At 30.1% G+C, this 25419-nt stretch overlaps 1 protein-coding gene and 2 long non-coding RNA genes across 3 annotated transcripts; all 3 read right to left on the minus strand.

The window, feature by feature from the left end:
- Positions 1-15522: 15522 nt before the first annotated feature.
- Positions 15523-17409, minus strand: LOC129315367 (uncharacterized). The gene is made up of 2 exons (XR_008594467.1): positions 16659-17409; positions 15523-15853 (listed from the first exon to the last, which is right to left on the minus strand). It is a non-coding gene; the product is annotated as an uncharacterized LOC129315367 (long non-coding RNA).
- A 2005-nt stretch (positions 17410-19414) lies between these two features.
- On the minus strand, positions 19415-21125 carry LOC129316270 (uncharacterized). Its single transcript, XR_008594726.1, has 2 exons — positions 21002-21125; positions 19415-19866 (listed from the first exon to the last, which is right to left on the minus strand). It is a non-coding gene; the product is annotated as an uncharacterized LOC129316270 (long non-coding RNA).
- A 924-nt stretch (positions 21126-22049) lies between these two features.
- LOC129316269 (trihelix transcription factor ASIL2) lies at positions 22050-24979 on the minus strand. The gene is made up of 2 exons (XM_054960602.1): positions 24085-24979; positions 22050-22747 (listed from the first exon to the last, which is right to left on the minus strand). The coding sequence occupies exons 1-2, from the start codon at positions 24736-24738 to the stop codon at positions 22292-22294; spliced, it is 1110 nt and encodes a 369-aa protein (XP_054816577.1). The 5' UTR covers positions 24739-24979; the 3' UTR covers positions 22050-22291.
- Between the last annotated feature and the right edge of the window lie 440 nt (positions 24980-25419).

Consider the following 25419-nt stretch of genomic DNA (forward strand, 5'->3'; position numbering starts at 1 on the left):
TAGGAATCTCAAGGAAATCTAGTTGAGTCTAATGAAAAGTTTTCAAAGGCATTAAAGTAGGAAAAAAAAGAGGAATATAAGTGAAATGTAAATCAGAATATAATGGGCATGCATTGTAAAAACTCTAATATTCTCTTGAACAAGTGGTTTGAGTTTGAAATTTTAACCATGTTATGCAAAAAAACGCAGTTATGAGAGTTTTTCATTTACCCTTCACACCTAGGGAAGATTAGCCTTAGCAGCATACGCCAAATGTTCAAAGAGATTAATTATTTAGTTTTAATGAAAAATTAAATTATCTAAATCATTTGAATGGTGAAGATTTATATAAAAAAGTGAATATTTGTCCATCAAAAGAGCAAATACTTATTCCTTATTACTATGATAGAGATTAGTCCTTATTACTAATTTTCTATGAGTAAAGGATTTAAATTCTTTGAAATTGAAATTGGTGAATTTAGGTAAAGTTTTCTTCCTTTAGTATTTTTATTTATTTTTATAAAATATAAATTTTTCTCTCTCTTTGTTAAAAAGAAAAACTTCACATAAATTCACCCATATCGAATTTAGGTAATTTATTCAGTGTCTAGTAAATAAACTAATAATATTGTGATGTATAAGTTGGCAAAAAAAAAATGTTATGTATAAAAATCGTTTTCAATCTATTACTACAATTTTAAACACTTGTTTCAACTTTTTTTTGGGCCGAAAACATTTATGTCAACTCAGAGCGATGCTTAAAATAATTTTTTGACAAAAATGATTGTATTTATAAATTAAATTAAATATTAGGGGTATAAAATAAGTTTAGATCCTTCTTTACGTATTTATTTATTAGAGGTTGTTGTGGGGTTTGAAGTGTAACTTGTGTGTTGTCGTCATATATGGCTACATGAGTTTGAATAGAAATTTTTAATTTAGTTGTGTGTCTGTGTGCTTTGCACGACAACACATGATTCTATGTTTTTTGATGTCGTTAATTGTGATACATGCATTTGAAAAATATTTTGTATGTGATAATTTTAATTCGTTATATGCAATGCAATGAAAAAAAAAATTAAAATGTCAATATCTTTTACAACTATAACTTTTAACTCATATTTTTAAATAAAAAGATGTATATTGTTTCCAGAAAATAATATATTAGCTAATTTGCAAATTTTTCTAAAAGTAAGGAGATTGTATGAAGCCAATGGATACTGACATCTATACCTTCTCCATTGAAAATATGTCATGTGAACTTGATTAATAGAGAGAGTCTTTTTATTCCAAAAATAAAGTTATCAGAAACAATAATACATAAAATTTTATTTAATTGCATTGATATAATTTTATTGAATAGAATATAACGATGTGGTGTTTCAGATTTATACAAGAATTTTTCAGAATTTACATGCATTGTTATGCAAGCAAATTAAATGTAACACCGTCAAGAAAATAAAATTTTTAAATAATTGTAATATTATCCTATTTTTATATATTTATATTTATAATAATGAATTAACGATGATGTAAAGATTAGAGGGGAAATGACTGAAAGATTTCTCACAAATATGCAAATAACAATAATATCGTAAGATATAATAATTCTTTTTACATGTTTTCAGATCTTTTTAATAATAATATTTTGTGAAATGATTTTAATGACTTTAAACTAAAAATCAATAATTATTTTAGTTTAAATAATATTTTTTTTTCACAGTAACTAAAACAAGTTTTGCTCTACATCAAAGAAATTCAAATATTATAAATTAGTGACTATTTTAATTAAAGTGATAATTATTTTTTAATAATAATTAAAATGGGATAAGTAATTATAACTTCTCCTCTACATTTTTTTATTACTAAAAATTTAAATATTATAAATATCAGTTATTACTTTATATTAAGTAATAATTATTTTTTTGACAATGACTAAAATGAGATAACAAATCATAAGTTTTACTTCACAAATTTTTTAATCACTAATATATTTTTTATTTTATATTGAGGACATTAAGATCATTTACAAAAATATTAATATAAAAAATATTTTCAATTTTTTTAAAAAAATTAGATAAAATGAAAATAAAATTTCTATGAATTATATAAATAACATTTAATCCCTCAAAATGTAATTATTTTCTTAAAGTCTTTAAAAATTTTTTATTATTAATAAATTTATATAAATTATTAAATTACTCTTGTTGAAAATAAATAATTTACAAATTTTATTTAATATTCATAATTTTTTTATATTCATAATAATATAACAGTAAATTACATTTCACATGTTAATTCCTTATTTACTGCTTCATTGTTGTAAATATAAAAAAGTTAAATATTAAAAAAAATTATGAATAATTTATTTTTAATAAAGATAATTTAATAATTTATATAAGTTTATTAGCTACAGAAAAACTCTTAAAATTTTTTAAAAAATTATGATATTTTAAAAAATTAAATTATTATTAATATTTTAAAATATTTTATTATTATTTTTTAAAAAAAATATCATATTTGGCATGACTTTATTCTCATTCGCATGTGTATGCTTTAAAAGATTTTTCTATTAAAATAATAATAACCGTATATAATCATAGAATTTCTGCGCTGTGCTGGCGAGTGGTGTGACATTAGGCACCACCGCTTGCCTACAACTAGGTCTGCTTCTACTTGTACAACCACAATCATTATCAATAGACTTATTATTTTCCATCACGTTTTTCGGATTTAGATGTAGTTTTTTTGTCCTATTAATTTTATTTAATTAGAGTAGTAGGAGTTTTATTTTTGTTTTTTAGAAAACATGATTTTAAATCTATATTTGCTTATAGTTTGTTATTAGTGCAGCACTTTTTTTATATGTTAGGTTTTTATATTTTATTTTTAATACTTTAGATCTCTTCATAAACAAAATGTAGATATCTTAAAAAAATCTAAAATATTAAAAAAATGTAAGAATCTAAATATATATTTTCCTACTTTTTTTTTTAAGTTCTTAATATTAAACTCATGGGGAGGATTGATGGAAATGATTAATTTGAAACAATTAAGTCTCAACAAATTTTAGTGAAGTATTTCACAACCATCTTCAACTACCTGTAGTGTAGTTTTGTTAGTCAATAAATCTTGAGAAACAGCGTAAGAATCAACAATGAATGTATCAGCTACCAGACGTTCTACCAGCAAGGGATGTGAGTCATGCATGCTGTGTCACATGTAATAGTTAGTTAGAGAAAAAAAAATATTTATAAAGATTATTATGTATGGTCTAACTTTGCCCATGAATTCTAAAAAATGTGTAAAAATCTCTAATTTGTATGAGAAGCATAGTTGGGTAATGTTGACTGTAGATGTCGGAAAAATTTGATTTTGCTTTCCTTTTCTACCCAAAACGCGTGGAAAGATGTATGTTCAAATTCATCTAATTAGCAAAAACTCCCAAGCAACGAATTTTTTTTTTTTTACACTCGACGAAACATATAAATATATTTGAATTAAATTGTGTATAAGTATTTGTGATTGTGATGCGTGTGATAAAATGAATGTTGTGCTAAGTTTTTGTTAGTTAAGACAAATTTAAGTACATGTATTTTCATGTCTACATTTGAGTCAAATAAAATATTAATGAAATTTTTTTTAGCATAAGTAACATTCATGATTTTTTTGTTCTTTCATCCATTTACATATGGTACAATATGTGAAATTCACAATTTATTTAACGTGGTTGGTTTTAGTTACTAAATTATGGATTTTTTGTATATTTTTTAGAGTTTATAGACAAAATTATACCTCAATTTGGTTAGGATGCCATTAACCCTTTAATCAATTTATAATTACTTTTGCATCTTACCCTTTAATAAAGGTTGAGTTCGAATATTGATTTAGATAATTTAAATATGAAAAATACATGTTAGATGCAAAATAGATATGTAAATCTGGTAAATCACTCCCAACGATTTGCAATATCAATATTTACCATTCATCTTTTTGATATTTTGTGACATAAGTATTACTCCCATAAATTTATTTGAAAATTAGATTTATATTATAAAATTAAAAGAACCAGTACTGCAATTAATTTTGCATCCTCATGCTTTATTTGAAAATTATGGATTTATATTATAAAATTAAAGAACCAGTACTGCTAATTAATTTTGCATCCTCATGCTCATTATTTTTGGTGACATAATACATCTTGAGTTGATTGAGAGATTCGAAGCCCCGGTTAAGAAAAGTATAATATGTTTATTAAAAAAAAAAGTACAACATCTTTTGCAAAAATAAAAGTAAAATAACTAATTTAATTTGACATTGACCACTGTCAGCAACATGGTTTTCGTGGTATAGACTTTCACTTGTGCAAAATTAATGAGACAAACGCGTCCAAATACCTCTCAAAAAAATTATCCATATATAAAATAAATTATTATTAAAATAAAAATGTAATTTATTTTTTTTTGAATAAGACTTGTTTTCGATCTTTCTTTATGAATATTTTTTCTAAAAAACTCTTGAATATGATTCTCCCTAAATTAATAGCCCTTGTGTATTTAAAGCATTAGGGCATGCTTATAGATTTAAAAATATTTATAAAGATATTTATAAATCATTAATCAACAAAGTTCTTATATTGAGTGAAATTTAAACCCACACCTTTATAAGTTATTGTCTGAATCCTTACTAACTATACCATTTTTCATTGGTTAAAAAATCATTTTAATTGTGCGGTTGTATTTTTCAACAATTAAGCACTTTTTTAAAAAAAATTAAATACTTGATTATTCAATACAAAATCAAACACAAATTTTGGTTGCCAGATATGGAAACAATAAATCCATTAAAACAAACAGATATTTTACTAAAAAAATATGATGAAATCACATTTTACAAACTTTTAATTTTAATTTTTTAATTTAACATATCGTAAAACGCGTGGAAGAATAAAGATCCTTGAGGAAAGCATGAGATGCCAATTACAGTACTTTTTTTTTTTTTTTAAAGTTTGTTTGGCTTTTTATGAACCAAACAGCTAAAAAGGTAAGAACATTACTTTGACCAAACATTGAGAAAATTCAAACATTTCACAGTAACAATCAACAAGCGTTTTATTTTATACATTGAACCTTCCCTCACAAAAAGTGCTTTCTTCATTTTGAATCCGTTGTTCCTGCCACTAACACATCTTCTCTCAAAATAAGAGAAAGTTCATAGTTAATCACTTTAGGTATTTATCTGCCACTACAACCACATCTTTTAGTCTCAATTTTTTTCAAGACAAATTTATTTTTTAATGTACATATATGTAAGATTTTTTTTATATTTTATTAAAATTACTCAATATTTTATTTTTTGCATACAATTGTCTTCTCATATTGGAGGTAGCCCCACGTGGTGGGGAGGATATTTTAGTCAAGGCCAGACTAACTTGAATGGCGTTCTGACAGAATTCTTTTAGGTGAAAACTTTACTTTGCCAATGTTACTGTATTTCTAGAGCTCAAATTTAAAATTTTTGGTTAAGCTGATGATGCAACACTGTACTAATTCAACTAAATTCGGTTAATAAAAAGACACTTTTTTTAAAGTTTTGCTAAAGTTACTTTCCATTTCCTTGAGAAATAAGGTATATACTTCCTGTTTATTTTCAATGAAGGGGTGTATGATATATATATATATACATATATATATATATATATTTTTAAACATAAAAATTACATTATTTAAAAAATCAAGAAAGTTTTTGTGAATTACTCTTTTTTATAATTAAACGTTTATGTGAGTTGGATTTGGGGGTTCACAGAGTTAGAAATTGCATCTAAACTCAAAGAGTTCTTATAAAAGTGCTTATAAATTATACACTAACAAAACTCTCACTTCAACAAGAAGACTTTGATTAGACGATTTTGTAGGTATATGTCAAATTATATTCTTACTGATTAAATTAACTTTTGTTAGAGAAGTATGGAATTTTTTTTTTTAAAATGGAACATCTACATTATCATAACAATTAACAAAACAGAAATACTACTAACTTAAAAATTAGATTAGTTTAACTAAGTCAAAATAAATATCAATATATCAGTATATAATTTATAACAATTTTTTTTTGTATTTACAAGTTATAAATAATTTGACTTATGTTTTTAAATTTCGTGCAATACACGAGGGAATGTGTGTCTTGTTTTATCATTCATGAGTCTATCGAAATAATTTCAATATCTTCAGGAAAAAAAATCAAAATTTTTCAGCACAAATATTTACAACTTAAAAGTCACAATTGTAATTATTCTCCAAGCAACACTATTCACAGATACATGCATGCATATACAAAAGTGAGGCAAATTGAAATTAACTTGAGTGTGTTTCATGCCCCAAAAAAAAGTGTGTTTCAAGTTTGATGCTTTCTTGTTCACTTTTTTTATTATAATGATTTTATGCACTTTATACTCTTTGTTTATGTTTCTCTTTAAATACATATTATATATTTTCTTGTTAAATGTAAAAATTCAACATATATTGATATAATATTTATCAAAAGCCGTGTGATTTATCAATTTTTTTAAGGTAAATTTTTTCTTTCAGAAATTTTCATATTTTCATAAATTAAGAAGTTATTACTTATTTAAATGTTTAATTTAAATGTAAATAGCTATTAGGAGCTAACCCGAATTGCATAGGTGAGTGGAACATTATGTGAATAGTTAGAAACCTTTTCCACGGCACAAAAGACAAAATATTGAGAAAAAGTAGTTTTTTGGGGACGGATTAGGGAAAATTATTGAAGTTCTTAGTATTTACTAATAACCATGTGGAACCAATTGGAGTTACGTCGAGCGAAAGAAACTAATATGTCACAATATAATAAATTAAGATATAAAACTTTGCTGATAAAAATACCCACATTCAATACTCACAGTGGTTTGTAAGGTTGTGTAAAAGTTCTTTAGTCTAATTCGACCTTGTCTTACTCGATATGATCATATCTTGTCCGGCCCATATAAATATTGATCCTTTATGACCAAAAATATTAAAAAGATCAGACTATTTTTTCAGGTTGGATTGACAGAAAACTGGACATCTAGACCACTTGGTCTAATCTGATTCTATTAATTTATTTTTGACAAATGCTTTAAGTGTAATTAATACTAAAGAGATGATTGCATGAAGATTTATTAAATTTGTTTCTAAATTATTGTTATAATGTAGTGTTGTTGAAACTTATTGAATGTTATTTTTGTTAAAGTTATACATTTAAATCATTTGAACTGTAACTGAAATATTTTTTTCTTATTGTTGGAAATTATTATGAATTTATTATAATTATAAGTGTTTTTATTATCTTAATTGAGTTTATTAGGTTGAAATGAATTATTTCCTTTTATAGAGCAAAAAGGAAAAAAAATAGTTTAATGAGTACTAGACTAACAAGACCAGTCTTTCAATCCTATAAACCAAGTGTGATCCTGTTAATTTTTGGGTTATCACTAGACAAGACCGAACTATGAGTTGTTTAACCCAATTTTTTTTATAAAAGAGATTAGACTTTAGATTAAGCTAAAGTTCGGTGTCTTCTAATCCTTTGTGCAGCCCTAGTGGTTTGGACATAATTGTTTTCAATAAATTGACACCATATGTAATAAAATAAAGTGACAATCATGTGATATAACTAGTACCCTTTTCGGTAAAAAATACATGACATCTTTTTAGGTTATATATTAAAAAATATAAGATATTTTTAAATTTTAAATATTTAATTAATCATTTTTTAAAAAATATTAATAATAAATAAATCACTTAATTATTCACCTTAAGTGAGATACTTTACTAAATAAGGGTAAATATAAAAATGTTGTATCAATTTAAAGATAATTAACTAAATTATTAGAAGAGTAGTCCAGTTTAAAATATTTTATATTTTTTAATGGAAGGAATTTTTTTATATAGAGATATAATCAGAATTTAATGAAAGAAAACAAAATGCATGCATGTACTTGAATTTGGAAAGGAATGGATTCATTTCATCTTTAGAATCATTTTTTTCTTTCTAGTTGGTGGAGGAGCACATGATTGTAGTCACACCAAAATGTAATAATACTAATTATTTTATGTCTTACAATGCATTTTTTATATTAAAAAAATTAATCACTTAGTCTCTATAATTTTGACTTAGTTTTAATTCAATCATTAAATTTTGATTTACTATAATTCAATCATTATAGTTTTCACTTGATTGTAATCTAGTCTCTAAACTTTAACTTGTTATAACTCAATTCATATATTTTTAACCATTTACAATATTGGTCCTATATCATGAAAATAAATTATGAAAATAAATTTTGAAAATTAAAATTATGTTGACATTTAGGACTAATTTTAAATTACTAAAACTTTTAATTTGATAAATATTATAAAAATTTAATCTTTCTAATTTTATGTTCTAAAGTATGGAGACTAATATTTTAAATGGTTAAAATTAGAAAGATTGAGTTGTATCAAGTCAAAATTTAGAGAATACGTTATACGAGTCAAAACTTTAAAGACTGAGTTATAACGAGTTAAAATTATAAAGATTAAATGATTAATTTTTTTAAAAATATATTTTGAAATACTCTTGAAATGTAAATGATTTTAAATAAATTTAAAATAAAAAACTAAACCGTGCGAAAATATTATAACTAAAACTCAAATTATAATTTTTTACCTTAAGAATTTATAAAATAATTAATTTTTAAAACTATTTTATATTAATATATTTTATTTAGAATTTGAATTATAATCTACTTAAGAAAATATGAAGATTCATTTTAGGCGAACATGTACGGTCAAATAATACCATTAAGATTTAATAGTATGTTAAAAGAAGGCTAATGATGATTAGGATGACTAAAAGAGACTTAATAATTCCTTAATTGGAAGAACTCTTAAAATCAAGTACTAGAGGCCAATCTTGGAAGGCAATAACAAAGCAAAGGCTCGTTACTTTTGGATCATGAAGGACGCACTTAAAGTCTCATTTCTAGTTGTGGACAACTTAAAATGGCATGTTGGTAATGGAAGTTCTATTCCAATTTCGAAGTGTTGGCAATAGTGATCTGATTGTTGCGAGCTTACAGGCAAAGATAACGTTGTTTGGAATGTGAGTGATGATATTTTAAGAACATCATTTAATTTCCTTCTTTAATCAAAAGGACATGCTTGTTTGGACGAAGCCTTTTGATGGTGTTTTATTCAGTTAAAAAATGATTTTCTTTCCTGATGGATGAATACTCTCCAAGATTTGCTCTTGTTCATGGAGTAGATTGGAAAGATTACTGGAAAATTGAAGCACCTTTCATAACTTTACTATTCTCATGAAAGATTGTTAATGAAGCTATTCCAATCTCTGATATTTTAAAGAAGCATCATTTACAGGTTTTTGAAGTCTGCTTGTTGTGTGGTAATTCAGAGGAATCTATGAATCATTTATTTCTCCATTGTGATTTTGTCATAGCTGTGTGATTCTCCATGAAAATTTCTATAAGATCTAGAGAGATTTATGATATTACATATATATATTTTTTAAACAGGTGGATTAACAAAGCCATTTTTGATCAGCAGTGAATGACATTACTAAGGGAGGTTCTTCTTGTTGTCCAAACCCTATGTGAATGCCAAAATAGGAGAAAATTTAATGCAGAGGAAGTCTCACCTAAGGAAGTCAGAGCTAAAATCAATTGGTGTTTTGCTACTATTAATTTGGTGATATCTGATCATTTGGTAAAGCATGTGCCTCAATAATCACTGTCAAGGAATTTTCAATCTCCTCAAATGGTAGGGTATTAGAAACTGTTGGTATCTCTTCATCAATGTTAATAGAAGCAATGGCAACAGCAAACAACAATTTTCGGAGAATTTTCTTACATCACTAAAGGAGAAATAAAGCTTCCCAAGGTGAATAATGTCAGAAACAATTTGCTTTGAAAGAAGTGAGATCAACTCACAAATGGATTATTGACGTTGATGGTTTTTAGTCCTCCTGTATTTACTAACATTACTATGGTTGCCATGAAAAGGAAATTATTCAAAAAATTATTAACAAAGCACTCGAAGATCCTACCATAAAGATTTTATGGGGTGATATTCAAGTTTTTCTCAAACTTTTTCCAATATTCCTGGATAGAATTATTACCTGATCTTGAATAGGATGATGAAATTTTATTTCTTCTTCTTTTGGCTGTAATAGTATTTGTTTTCCCATTTAAACTATGTGTAGTTGTTTCTAGCTTCTTACAACGTGTGATGAATTAAAATTAATTTTTTTTAAAAAAAAATGTTCACATTTAATTCGTCATTGTATTATTCAATTATAAGCCCTCCAATATCTAATCTCTTTTTCTTGCTTTTTGATTCCTTAACAAAAGAAATATTTTGCATAAGTCATGCTTCTGGATTAAAGCTAATGAGAAATTTAAAATCAATAAGAAAAATGACACTTAAATTTAATTCAATAATATAGTAACAAATTAACAATAGGAATAGAAAAGTGAGTAAATTGGCCAAATGGTCATGAAAAATATAATTCCCAAAAATTATAAAAGATATTTTCGAATATTTTAAAATATAACCTATTCACAAAATTAATTGGAGTTGATTTTTTCTTTTATACATAGAATAAATATACTAAAATGCGTGACAATAATTCATGCATGAACTGGTTCAGGAATATATTCATGTAATTAACAGAATCATTTTTTCCTTCAGCTAACTAAATTGAATCCTTGCACATACAAACCATCATATTTCTTCCCTTTCTTGCCAATCAACCACAACCACAACCACAAGGATCAACCTAGCAACCACGAGCATGAATTTTGAATCCAAAGGAGGAGGTCATGCTTATGCTGTGGTTGGAGACTTCCTGGCCAGAAACTTGAGATGTGAGTGTCGGATGAAATTGGTGGCTGCCATTTCTAAAGATTGGGAGTCATTGGTGGGTGGAGGAATGAAGACCTATGTTGATACTCACACAATGCTTTTCTTTCGATTTCGATGTTTCATGGTGGCCACGAGCTTGTGATGACTCTCAAAGTATAAATCCAGAACGACAAATTCACCCTAGAATTTAATAATATTTTCATTGAATCAATAAGTCATTTGTTCATAATTTATAATTTATTGTCATTGATCATGAAACTTTGTTTGAATTATTATTAGAAAATGCCATATTATCCTATCATTGTTCATGTTTTTTTTATTAGTTTATGTATTTGATTCTATGTTATAAACTAAAATGTTTAAAAAAATTTACAAACTATGCTTGATATGTTTTTCGGTAAATGATTATTTTTTTTCATATTCCTAATCTACGATAATATATTATTGGTATATGATTGTATATCAACGATAAATAAATTTATGTTTGATTTGTGATAGTATATTAGTAATATATTATTATATATCATTGATATACAATATCATTGGAAATTATCAACGTCATTTTTTCTTGTAATTATGAGAATGCTTAATTTTATCAATTTTTATGATCTATTCACTTACACTGTTATGCTTTTTTTCATACTTGAGTCTTCATGTTTGCCTATACTTTTGTGTTTTGACTTTTGAGTCTTTGAGTATTTGCAATTATAATTTAACAAAGGATAGTTTTGTCAATTAAATTTGAGCACAATATTAAAATGGCCATTATTTAAATTTAAAAAAAGCTGAGCTATGATTTTATTTAGTTTTATGTTATGGGCTAAATTTGCAAAAGCCCCTACAAAAACTGTAATTAAATAATTTATTATAACTATTATTTACATGTCAGTAAGCATTTAGGGGAGTTTTTAATAGAAATGAGGATAGAAAAAAGTTTTCTAGATAATTTTATTTATGTAACAAACTCTCTTTTTTTGAACATGTAATTAAAATGACTTATATGGAGTAATTTTTTTGGGTAAGCATAAAGAGTAGGCTTCATCGATAGCAAACAAATATCTCCCGAAAAATATTAAAAGTAATGAGTAAGTAGACATATCTTAACTAATTACTATACATGCAACACAAGGGTTAAGATTTGAACTCATACAATTCATTTTATTATAAAACATTACCAATTACTAGTAATATTGTCTTAAAAAATAAAATACTCCTTCCATCTTAAATTACAGGATATTTTTAGATAAAACCTCACGTATAAATAAATTTTATTAAACATATTTAATAATTTTATTTTTTAAAAACAAAAATGAAAACTTTTAAAACTACATTTCATTTAATAATTTTAAATTTATACTTAATTAGTATTAAATAGACAGAAAAAATAATGTTAAAATAAACTTATTTAATAAGATTTTAATATTTTCAAATGATAAAATATTTTGAGACATTTAATCTCTTCTAAACATATTTTATAACATGGGGCTGGAGAAATTACTGCGTTTCAACTGAATATATTGGGATCCGGCGTTTTGATTCGGCCGATCCGGACCACTCCACTAAACCAGATTTCCCGACCAAATTAAACATATTTAAAATAAATAATAAATAATTAAAACAACAAGGAAACCAATCTTCACAGAGCACGTGGGTTACACGCTCATACTGGGACCCACGCGAGGGAGCTGCTTTCCTCGCGCCACGCGCGTCGCACGCTATAAAAGCCTCTCCAACCTTTTCTTCGCTGTTCCTATAGCATTCATTCCGAAACTGCTCGAACGAAGAGACCGCCCACAGCTTCCTCACCCACCCTCTATCACCAGACTTCAATACCGTTTTCTTAATTCCGATTTCTCTTCTTCGATTCTTTGAATCTCACGTTTCTACCAATTCTTCGCCTGAATCTCTTGCATCACTACCATTGCCGGAGGCGGCAGAGTCGGAGCGGAAGATCATGGTCGTGAGGAGGTTTAGTGCAAGAAGAGGATGGTAAGGTGTTTCAGCTTGGGTTATGTTCTGGTTCTAGCGGCTCTGGCTGCGTCCATGGTGCTTCTGCCGTTGATGTTGCCGCCACTACCTCCGCCGCCGTTGGTGCTGCTCTTCTTCCCTGTTGGCATCATGGCAGCGCTCATGCTTTTGGCCTTCTCGCCTTCCGAGGCGAATCGGAACGCCGTCGCTTACTCGGCGTAGGAAGGACGGAGCGGAGGAGATCGGAGCGCACGTGGTCGCCGCCCGCATTTTGCTGTTATTCACGTGAGTGGAAGGTTCGCGATCGGTTGCTTCTGATCGGCTTCGTCGTGGCTTTCATGTTAGTTGGATTCCTTGCTGGAATTGGTGCTAGCTGGCTTTTTTTTTTTTGGGAGAAATGTTTATACAAGAAATGTCAAATCAGGAAAAAAGTTTGAAAAGATTCCATTTTGTTTAGTTCATGAATGTTAGAATTACAGAATTTCTTTTCCATGACTTTTCTTCTTTGTATTTAACTGAAAAATATGACAACTATGTAATGATGCAGAATATGTGGTCAACAATTTAGCTTAGTGAAGGAAATATAGCAAAAATATAATATAATTTTATTAATAAAGTTTATTGGAGTATTATTAAAAATGAAAAATTTCTCAAATATTTAAAGTGAGTGGTGCAATTTATGATTTCAAAACAATGATGTTCATTGCAAATTATGTATTTAATACAATTTGGTTTGAAATTTTTAGCCAATATTGATGATTGATGATAATTGAACCACAATGTCCTAATTTCAAATCCTAGTGTTAAAATGAGTCATTATATAATGGCGAGGAGGAAAAGTGGACGTTGTAACGTTTGAAATTTGAATTTAATGTAAAACTCATCCTTTTACATATCCCTCATATTTTTATTGTATTGTTTTTTTTTTTGAAAATATAAATTATTGGTCCCGTTGCAATGTTAATATATCTATTTTGAATATATTCAAAAGAGCCATAAGATGAAATCATAATTCCACATCCTCATAAAGATTAATAATATTAGTCACATATTGACATATTTAATGATATTAGTTAGGGTTGTGCAATATGCCTAAATATTTGGTCAACCTGACCCCACTCAAGACATTCAAGCACATTGGGTTGGGCATTGGATAGGAGTCAAATCTTGCCTTACATTGCCTGACTAGAAATGTGCCAGTTTTTTTATTTCTTAAAAAAATTTTATGGACAATATTTATCTTATAATATTTTTTAAAAATATTTTATGAATAATATTATTTTTTAAGATCTTTTAAATATTTTTAATCATTATAATTTTTAAAATATCTTTCAAAATTTAAAATTTGTTTTTAACTTATTGTTATATAAAAATAATTGACAATTATTGTTCATTTAAACTTTTTAAAAAATTACTTTTGATTTTAATATTATTTTTATAAAAAAACATATTTTAAATGATAATAATAACACTTTTTTCAAAGAATACTTTTTTAAATATTTTAAAAAAATACTTGTAAAAATATTTTTAAGTTAATTGAGGCTAAACCTAGCTTCAACAATTGGGCTTTGGGTTGGCTCAAATTGCACATTGAGTAGAGCACCAAACAAGGGTGATGTCTAGCTTGACTTGAACCTACTTATGTGCAGCCCTAACAGTAGTGTACTATCTTATTGTCTTTCTATGTATATTTGAGAATAGAGAGATTAATGTTACGGATGAAAATTAAAGGGAATGACATTGCAGACAAAACAAATTAGAGGGACTTAGAGCAACAAAAAAACTATAAAGACCTATACTAAAATAAGTTAAAACTATCTAAGTCAATAGTTATGTTTTGCCTTTCTTTTTTCTTTTTTTTAAAAGAATTTTAGGTAAGTTGGGTTTAGGAGGTATTTATAGATTGTCTATCAATAATGTTCTTATATTAATAATGGAATTTAAATCTACAATCTAGGGATCACACGTCAAATTTTTACTAATTGATTTTGTGATTTTACAAGACTTTTCTGTATTTGAATTACTTATTTAGAACATGAAAGTGATTTTCCCTTAGAGAAATGCTCAATCATGAAAATGACTGTAGCCCAAACAATGACATTCTATTTGGTCGAGGAAACCTAGGATTTATTTGATTTTGTTTTCCATTTTTATATTCTTAATACAATTCTATAAAGTAATTTCTTAGAACATATTTTGAAGATAAAAAATAAAAAATTTGTATAAATTATTATTTAAAAAAACATATCTAAAGCAGTGAAATAAAAGAGGAAATAATTATTTATTTTATCAGCATAATAGTCATTAATAAAAGAATAAATGAGCAAATTACTTTTAAATTTTAGGTTTAATAGCACCATATATTTTAAATTTTTTTATTTTACAAATTATTCTCTTAATTTTTAAAAACAGTATAATCTTTACTCCTATCATTAAGAAAAGTTAATTTTAACCTGACTAAAAAAAATAAGAAAAGAATATATAAAATTACATAAAAGGACCATTTTTTTATTTTTAATTTTTTAAATCCTTGTTGGTAATTTTTTAAAGCACAGGATACGGGACCCCCTGCCGCTAAACATTGCATTGATCAATCTGTTATTTCACAGGAGAAAACAGGAACGGTAAAGCCTTTCTTACGGACTCTTTGAACATCTGATGAAGGATTCACTCTCTCTTTCTGAGGCTCTGTACAAATAATTACACATACTTCGTCAATCATGTGCTTGCTGTTCTATATCAGACTTGAGACTTTAGAGTTTCGTTCTTTCTTTCTTTCAAGTAAAATAATGAAAAAGATTTTCTAGTAGCAGAGCCGCCTGTTGAAAAATGAACACAAATTCACCCAAAAGACCAAGCACAGAAGATCTCTGGAAAACGGATCCCCCAGCTACAGAGTACTGTCAAACAAGTCGGCCTGTGATGAACTACTTGACTAATCATGCAACTTCAGATTTGAATCCGGATTGTCTGCCATTAAAGCTTCACTGTAGCATATTAATCAATAGGGGAAAAAATAGTATGCTTACCATGCATTCACTGGGAAAAGGATAAATATCAAGAGAATAAATCACACACACTACTCCACCTCCCTCCTCACACACACATCTGGAATCACATTACCATACCCCCGGGGGGGGGGGGTGTTAGATTCAATTGGTTGAGAGAGTTAAATCAATTTATCTTAGAATCTCAAATTTAAGTCTCAAGGTATGCAATTATGCTAAATAAATACATTGAAGGCATTTTTGAGGTATTTGTAAAGCTACCGTTGGTAATGATGGCCCTAGACGGGCTTGGATTAGTTTGGACTGGAAGCTTCTTAGGACACCAGGCGATAAAATTAAAACAAAAAAGAAAGAAATACCATTTCTTTGAGTTTTCTCTCTCAGATTGTACTGCATAAAGATTTAAATGTATTCAAACTCGGTCAAATACTAATATGTTTTCATATACGTAAAGATATACATATATAAACTGAAGGCATCACAAATCACAGTTATATTGCATATAACAGTATAATAACTCAAGGTATAAAAATCAAGATTTAAAATTTCCACTCAACATTTCCAGAACTGTTATTTTCCTTATACAGTTCATTTATTTTAGAGGTAGATCCACATCTGCCTGTCCCGTTTTTGACGCAGTTTCATCATCTCACGTAAACAGGTTTTAAATTTAAATGCTCAAATTTCCCTCTGGACGACTTTAACACCAAAGTTACCTGTACGCAAGCCACGCATATCTTGACAAGATTTTACCCACAAGGATGAAAGAAGATTCGAAACTTACCAGCTTTACAGTACAAAGTACCAAAGTGGGAGACCTGTGACAGGATTTAAATTCTCTCCCACCACTTGGTTCAGTATACATTGCATTCACCCACCCAACTTCTAGCCTTCTAGGCCATAGCAAGTAACATTCATGTCCCCTGCACATCCGGCAACAAATGAATCCTGCACCTGTAAGAAATAAACATGTAAGCTTCCTTCTGAGTGAAACCTGTTTGCTTGTCTTTCCTTTGTTTCAATTCTCTTTTCCTAGGAAGTTTGCACCCATGCTTGTCACTTTCCTTTGCTCCACTGGAACCGGTTGGTGAGTGGACAGGATAAGAAAATATAAAGCATATTTATGTATATAATTCTCAACACACCCACCACAACACATAGCATATAACAAGTTCTCAATAACCATCTTTGATGAATCTATGTGTTTGTGTTGTTGTTGTTGTGTGTGTGTGTTAAGATGTCCTTGTATTTGACAGACTTGTAAAAATATTAAGCTCAGAGTTTACAGAAGAATTACTATACAAGTAACCCTGAGAAGCCAACATCAGATCAATTGGTTGGGACATCAATTCTGTCCTGGAGAGGCTGACATTACACCACACAGAATAAGCCAAGGACCCCAATTATATTAAACTAGATCCTCTCAATTCATGTATTTGGAGAGAGAGTAATACAAGAAAATATGGCTAAACATGAGTAGATCCAGATCTCAATTAAATTCATTTGCTTTATTTTTCTCTAATTCTTTCCAAAATGTGCCTTCTATATTCACTTGTGTAACTTCAGAGGATCCAGACTGCCAATTATATGGGGTGAAGCACTTCTCTCTATTCTTTTGGTGAAATTTTTAATATTGACCCATACAAGATAAGTAAACCAAGTCAATTATGAATAGATGTACAAGCAAGGTTGTCATGGTTGATCTACTAAAATGATCAAATGATAAGAGAAGATTGAAAAATAACAATTAAAAATATAGGTATGTTTATACTGTTACAAATAAGTAGAGTACCATCTAAATTATTTTTGACAGACGCCAAACACACTTGAAAATTATTTAAAAAAACAACCAAAAAATGATAAGAGCCGAACCCTAATTGTTTTAACTGTTTGGCCCTCCTTTCTTGCTTGAATTCCCCTAATTACAACTAATTAAGAAGAGGGCTGACTTTATGGTTTGACTCCAGTTATAAATCTAGAAACAGAGGAGACAAAGGTATTAAAAAAAAATTGAAATTCCAAAGTTGTCATAAGATCAGTAGGATTAAAAAATCCAAGGAAATTGAGATTCAGATCAAGATCCTATTGAAATTAAAGAAAGATTAGGATTTTTTATAAGATCAGGATTAGGGTTATCTAGGAAACAATCAATCAAGATCTTGACAAACTTGCACATAGGAATATCAAGTATAATTTTTAATGGAATCTACTGCTAACATGTTTACCATAAATTTATAATTGACTTGATTTACATATCTTTAATGGATCAGATCTACCTAAAAATTTCTACTTCCCTCACATCTCCTTATTAAAGATGCTCACATTATCTGTTTTCGGATAGGAACTTCAATCAGCTTTGTTGGGGTTTGGCCGACCAAAAGCAGGGTTGCCGCCTTGAACCTGTAAAAGAAGAATTTCAATTGTTACTTATAAGCTGCCACAATCAAATTTCGCCAGAAAACGATCTCCTTGGGTCTAAATCTGTTGCAAATTGAAAAATAAATTCAGTCTTTGTACGGATGTGAAATAATGTGTATGACAGTAACGTTGGTGCCTGCGACCCATTGTAAAAGTAAAAGCAATGCATGATCTTCCAATCTATGAGGAGTGTTTATCTTAAAGATAGTGAGCAAGAGGATTTCACATGTGAAAGGATGCAATGAAATAGCTTAACTGAAATGACAAAGAATTCTTATTGTATGCGATAATAACCAAGTTCTTGCATTTGTTTTTCCAAAAACAGTATGTCTCTGATGAATCGCTTTTGATGGTACATAGGTTTATATATTTTGCGGATAAATTGGCTTCTTACCATCATATCACGTGCAAATTCATACCCATCATCTATATTGACTTTAACAATCATTTCATTGCTTCTATACTCAACAGCAAGCTCTAGAAACTAAATCTGGCAGGTTACTTCCGAACTCCCCAGTTCAAAACACTTATGGCTGACACATTTCGAGGGAAGTAATGTAGAAATAGAAACTACGCAACTGATTGAAAGATGTTGTCCTACTAAGTTTAAGAGATAGTTTTGACACCTGATCTACCAAAAAGGTAGTGAAATTATGAAGCAAATGACAGTCCTCCCGAATGCAAACAAAACAAAAGTAAAAACGATTGAGAGTCAGGGATAATGATTAGCCTGTTTGGATTTATCCAGAAGATGGATTAGTGCGGCTATAGTTATCAGACAAGAATAGTCGGTGTCATGATTTCTTAAAATGTAAACATCTAATGAGAGAATTACAACATTAAATTTAGCTGATGATACTTTCAGGTGTGATAGCTTACTACACCCATTTCAGGATACAACACCACCACCACCACCCATTTCAGTATAACAGAAGTAAAGTCATTTGTCTTGTGCACTAGTTGCGAAGTGTCACTCATGGCGATGTTGCATTATTTAGAAGGAAAAAAATTAAAAGCAGTTTTCAAATGTTTGCTATTAGATTCTTCGATAGAATGATAAAGTGTGGAGGAACCTTTTGTTTTTTTGAAAAAAATTAAAGAGTCGATCATATGATGTCAAATGGCAAAATATGTTCAGATGTTATATTTTTATTGAAGCACTTAATAACAAATACCTAAAGAACTTCATATGGAGAAGAAAAATTTTCACAACTCTCACCCTCCCCAGGGGGAAAACGACTAAAGAGCTCCTTCCTGACCCTGACTTACTTATCACTCCCGCATTAAGGGATTCATTAGTGTCACCAAAGCTTCTAAACCAACTAGTCTACCCTTGTAATGATGACCCCATCCACAGACTAATGACATTGTTTTCACGTATGAATTATCCAAAAATTATATACAATGAAATTGTGAGGTTATCTTAAGAAATATCCTGCTGCAATGGCCAAGTTAGTCTCTGCTTCAGCCCCAAGATCTGAAAGATCAAAATATGACATGCACTATACATAAGATCGAATACCCCTTCTATGCCAAATATATGCACGGCCAAGACTCATGATCCTTCCCAGGTCCTGAGAAAGAAAAAAAAAACTAATGAAACCTTCAAAACATCTGTGAGCAACGATAAGAAAATTCAAGACAGGTTATAAGTGAGGAATTCTTCTCAGGTTCCATTAATACTGTTTTTAATTTTGTCATATGAAGAACTTGTAAAATGAGACTTGAGAAAATAAATAAATAGATTGACAGCTGCTAAAGTGAATTTGGTAGTTAAAAATAAAAAAGTCTTGAGGATGATATATTTGATTTACTGGGACAATACTTGTGAGCAAACTTTGCAAAAGGCATGTGATCATGCTTACTGTTGCAGCTGCCACTACAGCGTTCTAAAGTGAATTTTGTTTTGAAGCCACTGGCATTATATTATTGAATATAACTAAAAGTTCAAGAAAGCATTTATCATTCTCAATTCGTCAGTTAGGATTGTGAAATTTGGATTAAGGACCCTATTTAATTGTTATCTTTTTCGAAATAAAAAAAATTGGGAATTCATTGTTTCAAAGTGAAAGTTTCATAAAAAATTCAAGCACCTTCCATGGGCAAAAGTGAAAACAATAATGCTAAACCAAATGGACTTCCATGGTATTTCAGCTCGGACCTTTCTTTAATTGCTAGGCCTAAGAACAACTAAAATAAACTAGAAAGAAAATATAACAGCATACTAAAACTGATAGCGTAACAATTTATGCGCAGAAAATAAACAAGACCTGCAAAAGATGATGCTCAATACAGGGATGAGTGCCTTCAGACTGAATTATGCACAAGAAAACAAACCAAGACATATTCTAATGGAATGTTATGTGTGCTTGGCAGGGACAAAATGGAAGAATCCAGAATGAGAGGCTTGGCAATTAAGAGTGAAAATCATTGTTTGTTTTCTTAGTAAGAGATTGGAGATGAAGGAGAGAAAACAGAGTAGCCATTAATACCATCAATAAAGACTCCCATCAATCACCTTCCTCTCTTGTTAGCATCATTTTATTCTTTATGGGGAAGCTTATATGAGAAAATTTTGGGGAGCATAATTTCCTTCTTGGGAGTGGAAACCCGAATCAGATAGACACCTCAGGATGGAAACAACCCAATCACATGGTTATAGACAAATTAAGCTAATATAACCATGTTCTGCATCAAGTCTTCACATACCATTTCCAGCATTTGTGCCATTAAGATACAAGTTGAACACCATGTTGGGTAGAAATCTACAAGAAGAGGCTTATTTCTTTCCCCTCCGCAACAGATTGGACTTCCTGAGCAGACAACTTTTTCTGCGCACCCAAATTTGCAAGCAAATGCATTACCAAAGCAGCAACATTCAACGTAACTTAATTGTGAACAAATAAGTAGGAAAACACTGAGAGCCCAACACAAAAGTAAACAAAAGAACGGGGGCAAAAGTCTTTCTTCATTACACCGTAGAAAATTGAAAAGAAAATACAAAAAAATAAACCCATTTTAGCCAAGATGGTTGACAAATGGCCATTCAGTATTTGAGAAAATAGAAATTACCAAGAGTTAAATGATGCAAATGTTACGTTGTTTTCTGCACAAATATGGATTATCTTTTCAGCATGTCACCCAGAAATCTAAAACCAGTATCGAAACCGAGCCAGAGAAGCAACGCCACAAGATAATCCTCTGTGACAATTGAAAAACTTTCCTAATGGGTTGCTTGCAAAACAACTCTCTCGGGAGAATGAAGAGTGAGAAAGCTCCATTGTTGGGGTTGCAAGCGGTGAAGAGTGGGTAAAATCGATGGCTTATGAACAAGATGGGTGAGATAGAGAAATGCAGCGTGGCCTGGAAGTGAAAGGTGGCAATTCTTTCGGGTGGGGTGGCAAAAGGGGAAATAGCCAGGAAGTAAAGGGTTTCAGAAATTATCCAGGTTACATTTCATTGTTATATAATCCGAATTGGCAATCAGTTTGGTTAAAGCCAACCCAAATTTTCTCAAATTTTCAGTTTTATATATATATATATATATATAATTTAAATTTTTTAAATTTAATTTGCTGACAGACGATCAATAAATATCCCTGCATGCATTTTTTTAAACTTAAAAGCATGCTCTAATCTTTATATATTTTTGAAATCTAACTCATTTAAACTTCAAAATTTATCAAAGGGGAAAAAAAGATGCAAGATATGTTCAACAGCTTTTCTCATTAATTTATCATAATTATCAGAATCATAATTTATAATAATAAAGAAACAGAAGCAACCCTTGGTTCCCTTAATTAATTAAAGTGGACGCTACAAATTAAGTTTACAATAATGGGTTAGGAGATATTATTGTCACTCTCTTATCCTGCAGTTAGCCAATTACATAGTTATAGATCTCCCTCTCCCCAAAGTTTTCTCATCAATATAACATTATATATATTGATTAAATAATCAACTCTATACACTAACCAATACACATGATTAATTGATTAATTAACTCCTACCAATTCTTAGTGAGGAATCAACACCTTTATTATTGACACTTGCAAAGATCCTAGCAATCTCTAGCTGGGTACTAGCAATGATCTCAGTTCTTTTGAGATCCATTTCTCCTCTCTTGGCCTCTGCTTCAACCCTCATCCTCTCTATCTCCTTCATTGTCTCCATTCTGGCTTGCTCTGATCTCACCACCACTTCTGCAAGCCACCTTATGCTCTCTGCTATTCCCATCTCATTAATCTTCTCTTCTTTGCTCCTTCTCTTCATCTTCTTCATGTTGCCCTGATGGTCCATCTTCATCTTCCTCTTGCCGTTGTTGTTGTTGCTCCTTGTCGCGTGCTCCTTTGAATGGCTATAGAGGGCCGGTGTGCTGCTATCTGTGTCCAATACTTCATTCATGTTCTTGTTGGACACTTGATCCGATGACTTGTTCGTTCCTAATCCATCTTCCTGTTCATTGTTAAGAGAAATCATAAGTATACATGTATAATTTGAGTATATATAGTATTGATTACTAGGCATTCTTTTATATATTCAAATATTTATTCTTCCATTCCTCCCAACAATAAGCAGACAAAATCATCAATCGACTGATATATTAGATTATTATTGGCGCTAGCAAGTAAAAAATTGTTTTAGAGAATTTACATTGTCTACATTTAACAAGAAAATATAAAATGCGCATTTAAAGAGAGAGAAACAAATAAAGAGAAAATGAAAAAGAAGTAAATTTTATACCCACTTTAAGTTTTCTTTTATATTTATTTAATTAGTATTGAATTTATTAAATGCAAGAGATTCAACACACTTTTTTTTTTTTTTAATGAGACTGTAGTGACTCTTAAGTGTGTGTGTGTGTGAAGGATTTCGAAATAAACATACTCTCCATATTAACTACTTTTTCTTTTAAATAACTCATCTTTGACATATTTTGCTATGTGATATTCACAACATATGCAGCCATGAGTTTTCATGGAATCTTTCACAGACAAGTATGAAGAGTATTTCCCCTAAAATTACTATGTATAGAATTAACTTAATCATTTGCTTATAGCATATATTGTGTATATATATACATATTTGACAGGAAGGATAAGTCAGCAGCCAAACTACAACATGATGCTATATTTTGTCAATGCAATAATTATTTTGAGTGTGACTTTTTCTGCGCGGCAATGAAGAAACTCAGATCAAACCCATAAAAGTACTCATACTTACATTCCATTCCAAGTCCTAAGATTTCTTTCACTAATCAGTCCAAAGCTTGTTAAATGTGCCTCAAAGTTACACAGTAACTTGCAATTTTTCTAGAAAGAAAGATTATGAACATATAGCTACTACTGAAATGGTTTACTCTCTTTTAAGTTGAAGCGTTATAGAATCTTTTGATTCCTAATTATGAGAAACCACACAAACCCTGCCTCACATAAGGCAAGAACCTGACTCCCAGAGTGGATAAATCAAACAATGATAAGAAACAAAAGAAACATAATCTATAATTAAACCTGAGTCATGTGAAGCTGATGCTTATGTTACCTCTCAACTAATTAACCTTCAAATTATGATAATTATCCGGATAAAAACTTATTGTTAAAATGAATTTGGATCGAGATTAAAAAAGAGTAAGTAATCTTCATTCACACTATAGTACTCGTTGGGTTAATTTAATTTCGTCCTACTTCTTCTTTCTTGCCAAAAAATAATTTCTTCCTACTTCTTACAGACACTCTACGTTTCAAAGTATGAAAACTAAATTAATGAATACTTTCGTTAATCGTGAAATTTACCTTGGCTAACCTGTCAACACCGTTGGATCCATGAGAGTTTTGAGCGTTGACAGGCGGAGGAGGAGCACCGACGGCCACCGGAGGCGGTTGTGGTTGATGAGGAAGCCGATCCACCGTTGGCGGTGGCTCCAACAACACCAAACCCTGGCTATTCCCGTGATGTGTCAACTCAGAAGGCGCCACCAAGGCCGCAGCAAGCGGCACAGCCGGCGTCGTGGTCGACGGAGTAGGCCCAGTCCCGCGCAGGAGAAGATCGAGACGCGAATACAAAGGCCAAGACGAGGAAGCATCCCCAGACGCGGACTCAGAACGGTACCGTTTCTTCATCGACTCGATCTTGTTCTTGCACTGAGTCTGGGTCTTAGCGGATTTACTAAAGTTGGCGCGTGAAGACACGTATTTGGCAACGTCCTCCCAGTCATGGCCCTTGAGCTTAGCCCTATTCCGGAGCACCCATTTGGCCTCGTAAGCCTCCAAAAGCGTCGACACAGCTCCTTCACTCCACTCATCTCTCTTCAACCTATCTCCGCCACCGCCTGTGACGGGTTTTCTGGGCGATTCTTCCTTAAAGGTGTCAATATTATCATGATGATTAGGGAGAGACGGATGAGGAGGGTCATGATGAACGGTGGATTGTGGTGGTCTGTCTTCCATATCGGAGAAATTGAAACCCCATTTACAGAACAGTGGGAATGATTGAAGGGATTAGGGTGAGAGAGAAGGAAGCTGCTAACATTTTATGGGTATGAAGGAGAGGGAAGAGGACGAACCACTAGCATATTCCAAAGAAGAGAGAAGACTAGTGGAGATGAAGGTGGAGGTGAGAGCATGGACTATTGTCAAATAAAGTAATGATGAATGTGAAAAATGTAAGCTTTTGGCCTTTGAGGGAATAACAGTCAGCAAACAAAACAACAAATTAACGCAGAAGAAGAAGCTGGGCTATGTTGCGCCAACTGTTACCGAACATTAATAGAGATCTACCCAGGATTAATGCTGAGCTGGAGCCCTGGTTACCGTTAAATCACTGTCTTTAGCCATTTAACTGAAGCTCTTCATCTGATCAACTGCAAGCACTCTCAAAACCATCCGCTGAAAAGCTAGATTAAGGAAATGCTGCTGAATCGATATTTTCGGTCGGACTAATCTAGACCCCCGCCACGTAGGATTATTATCCAAAGGCTTGTATTTTATATTTTAAGTTAAAATATATTTTTAATCCTTTAAATTTATATAATATTTTATTTTAATCCTTTAATTTTATAAATTATTTTTTTAATTATTTAATTTTAATAGTTTTATCCTAATAAATTTTTATATTTAACTTTTAGATAT

The sequence above is a fragment of the Prosopis cineraria genome, unplaced genomic scaffold (genome assembly GCF_029017545.1).
Source record: "Prosopis cineraria cultivar Desert tree isolate PC_DT_omini unplaced genomic scaffold, ASM2901754v1 PC7, whole genome shotgun sequence".
Classification (NCBI taxonomy): Eukaryota; Viridiplantae; Streptophyta; class Magnoliopsida; order Fabales; family Fabaceae; genus Prosopis; species Prosopis cineraria.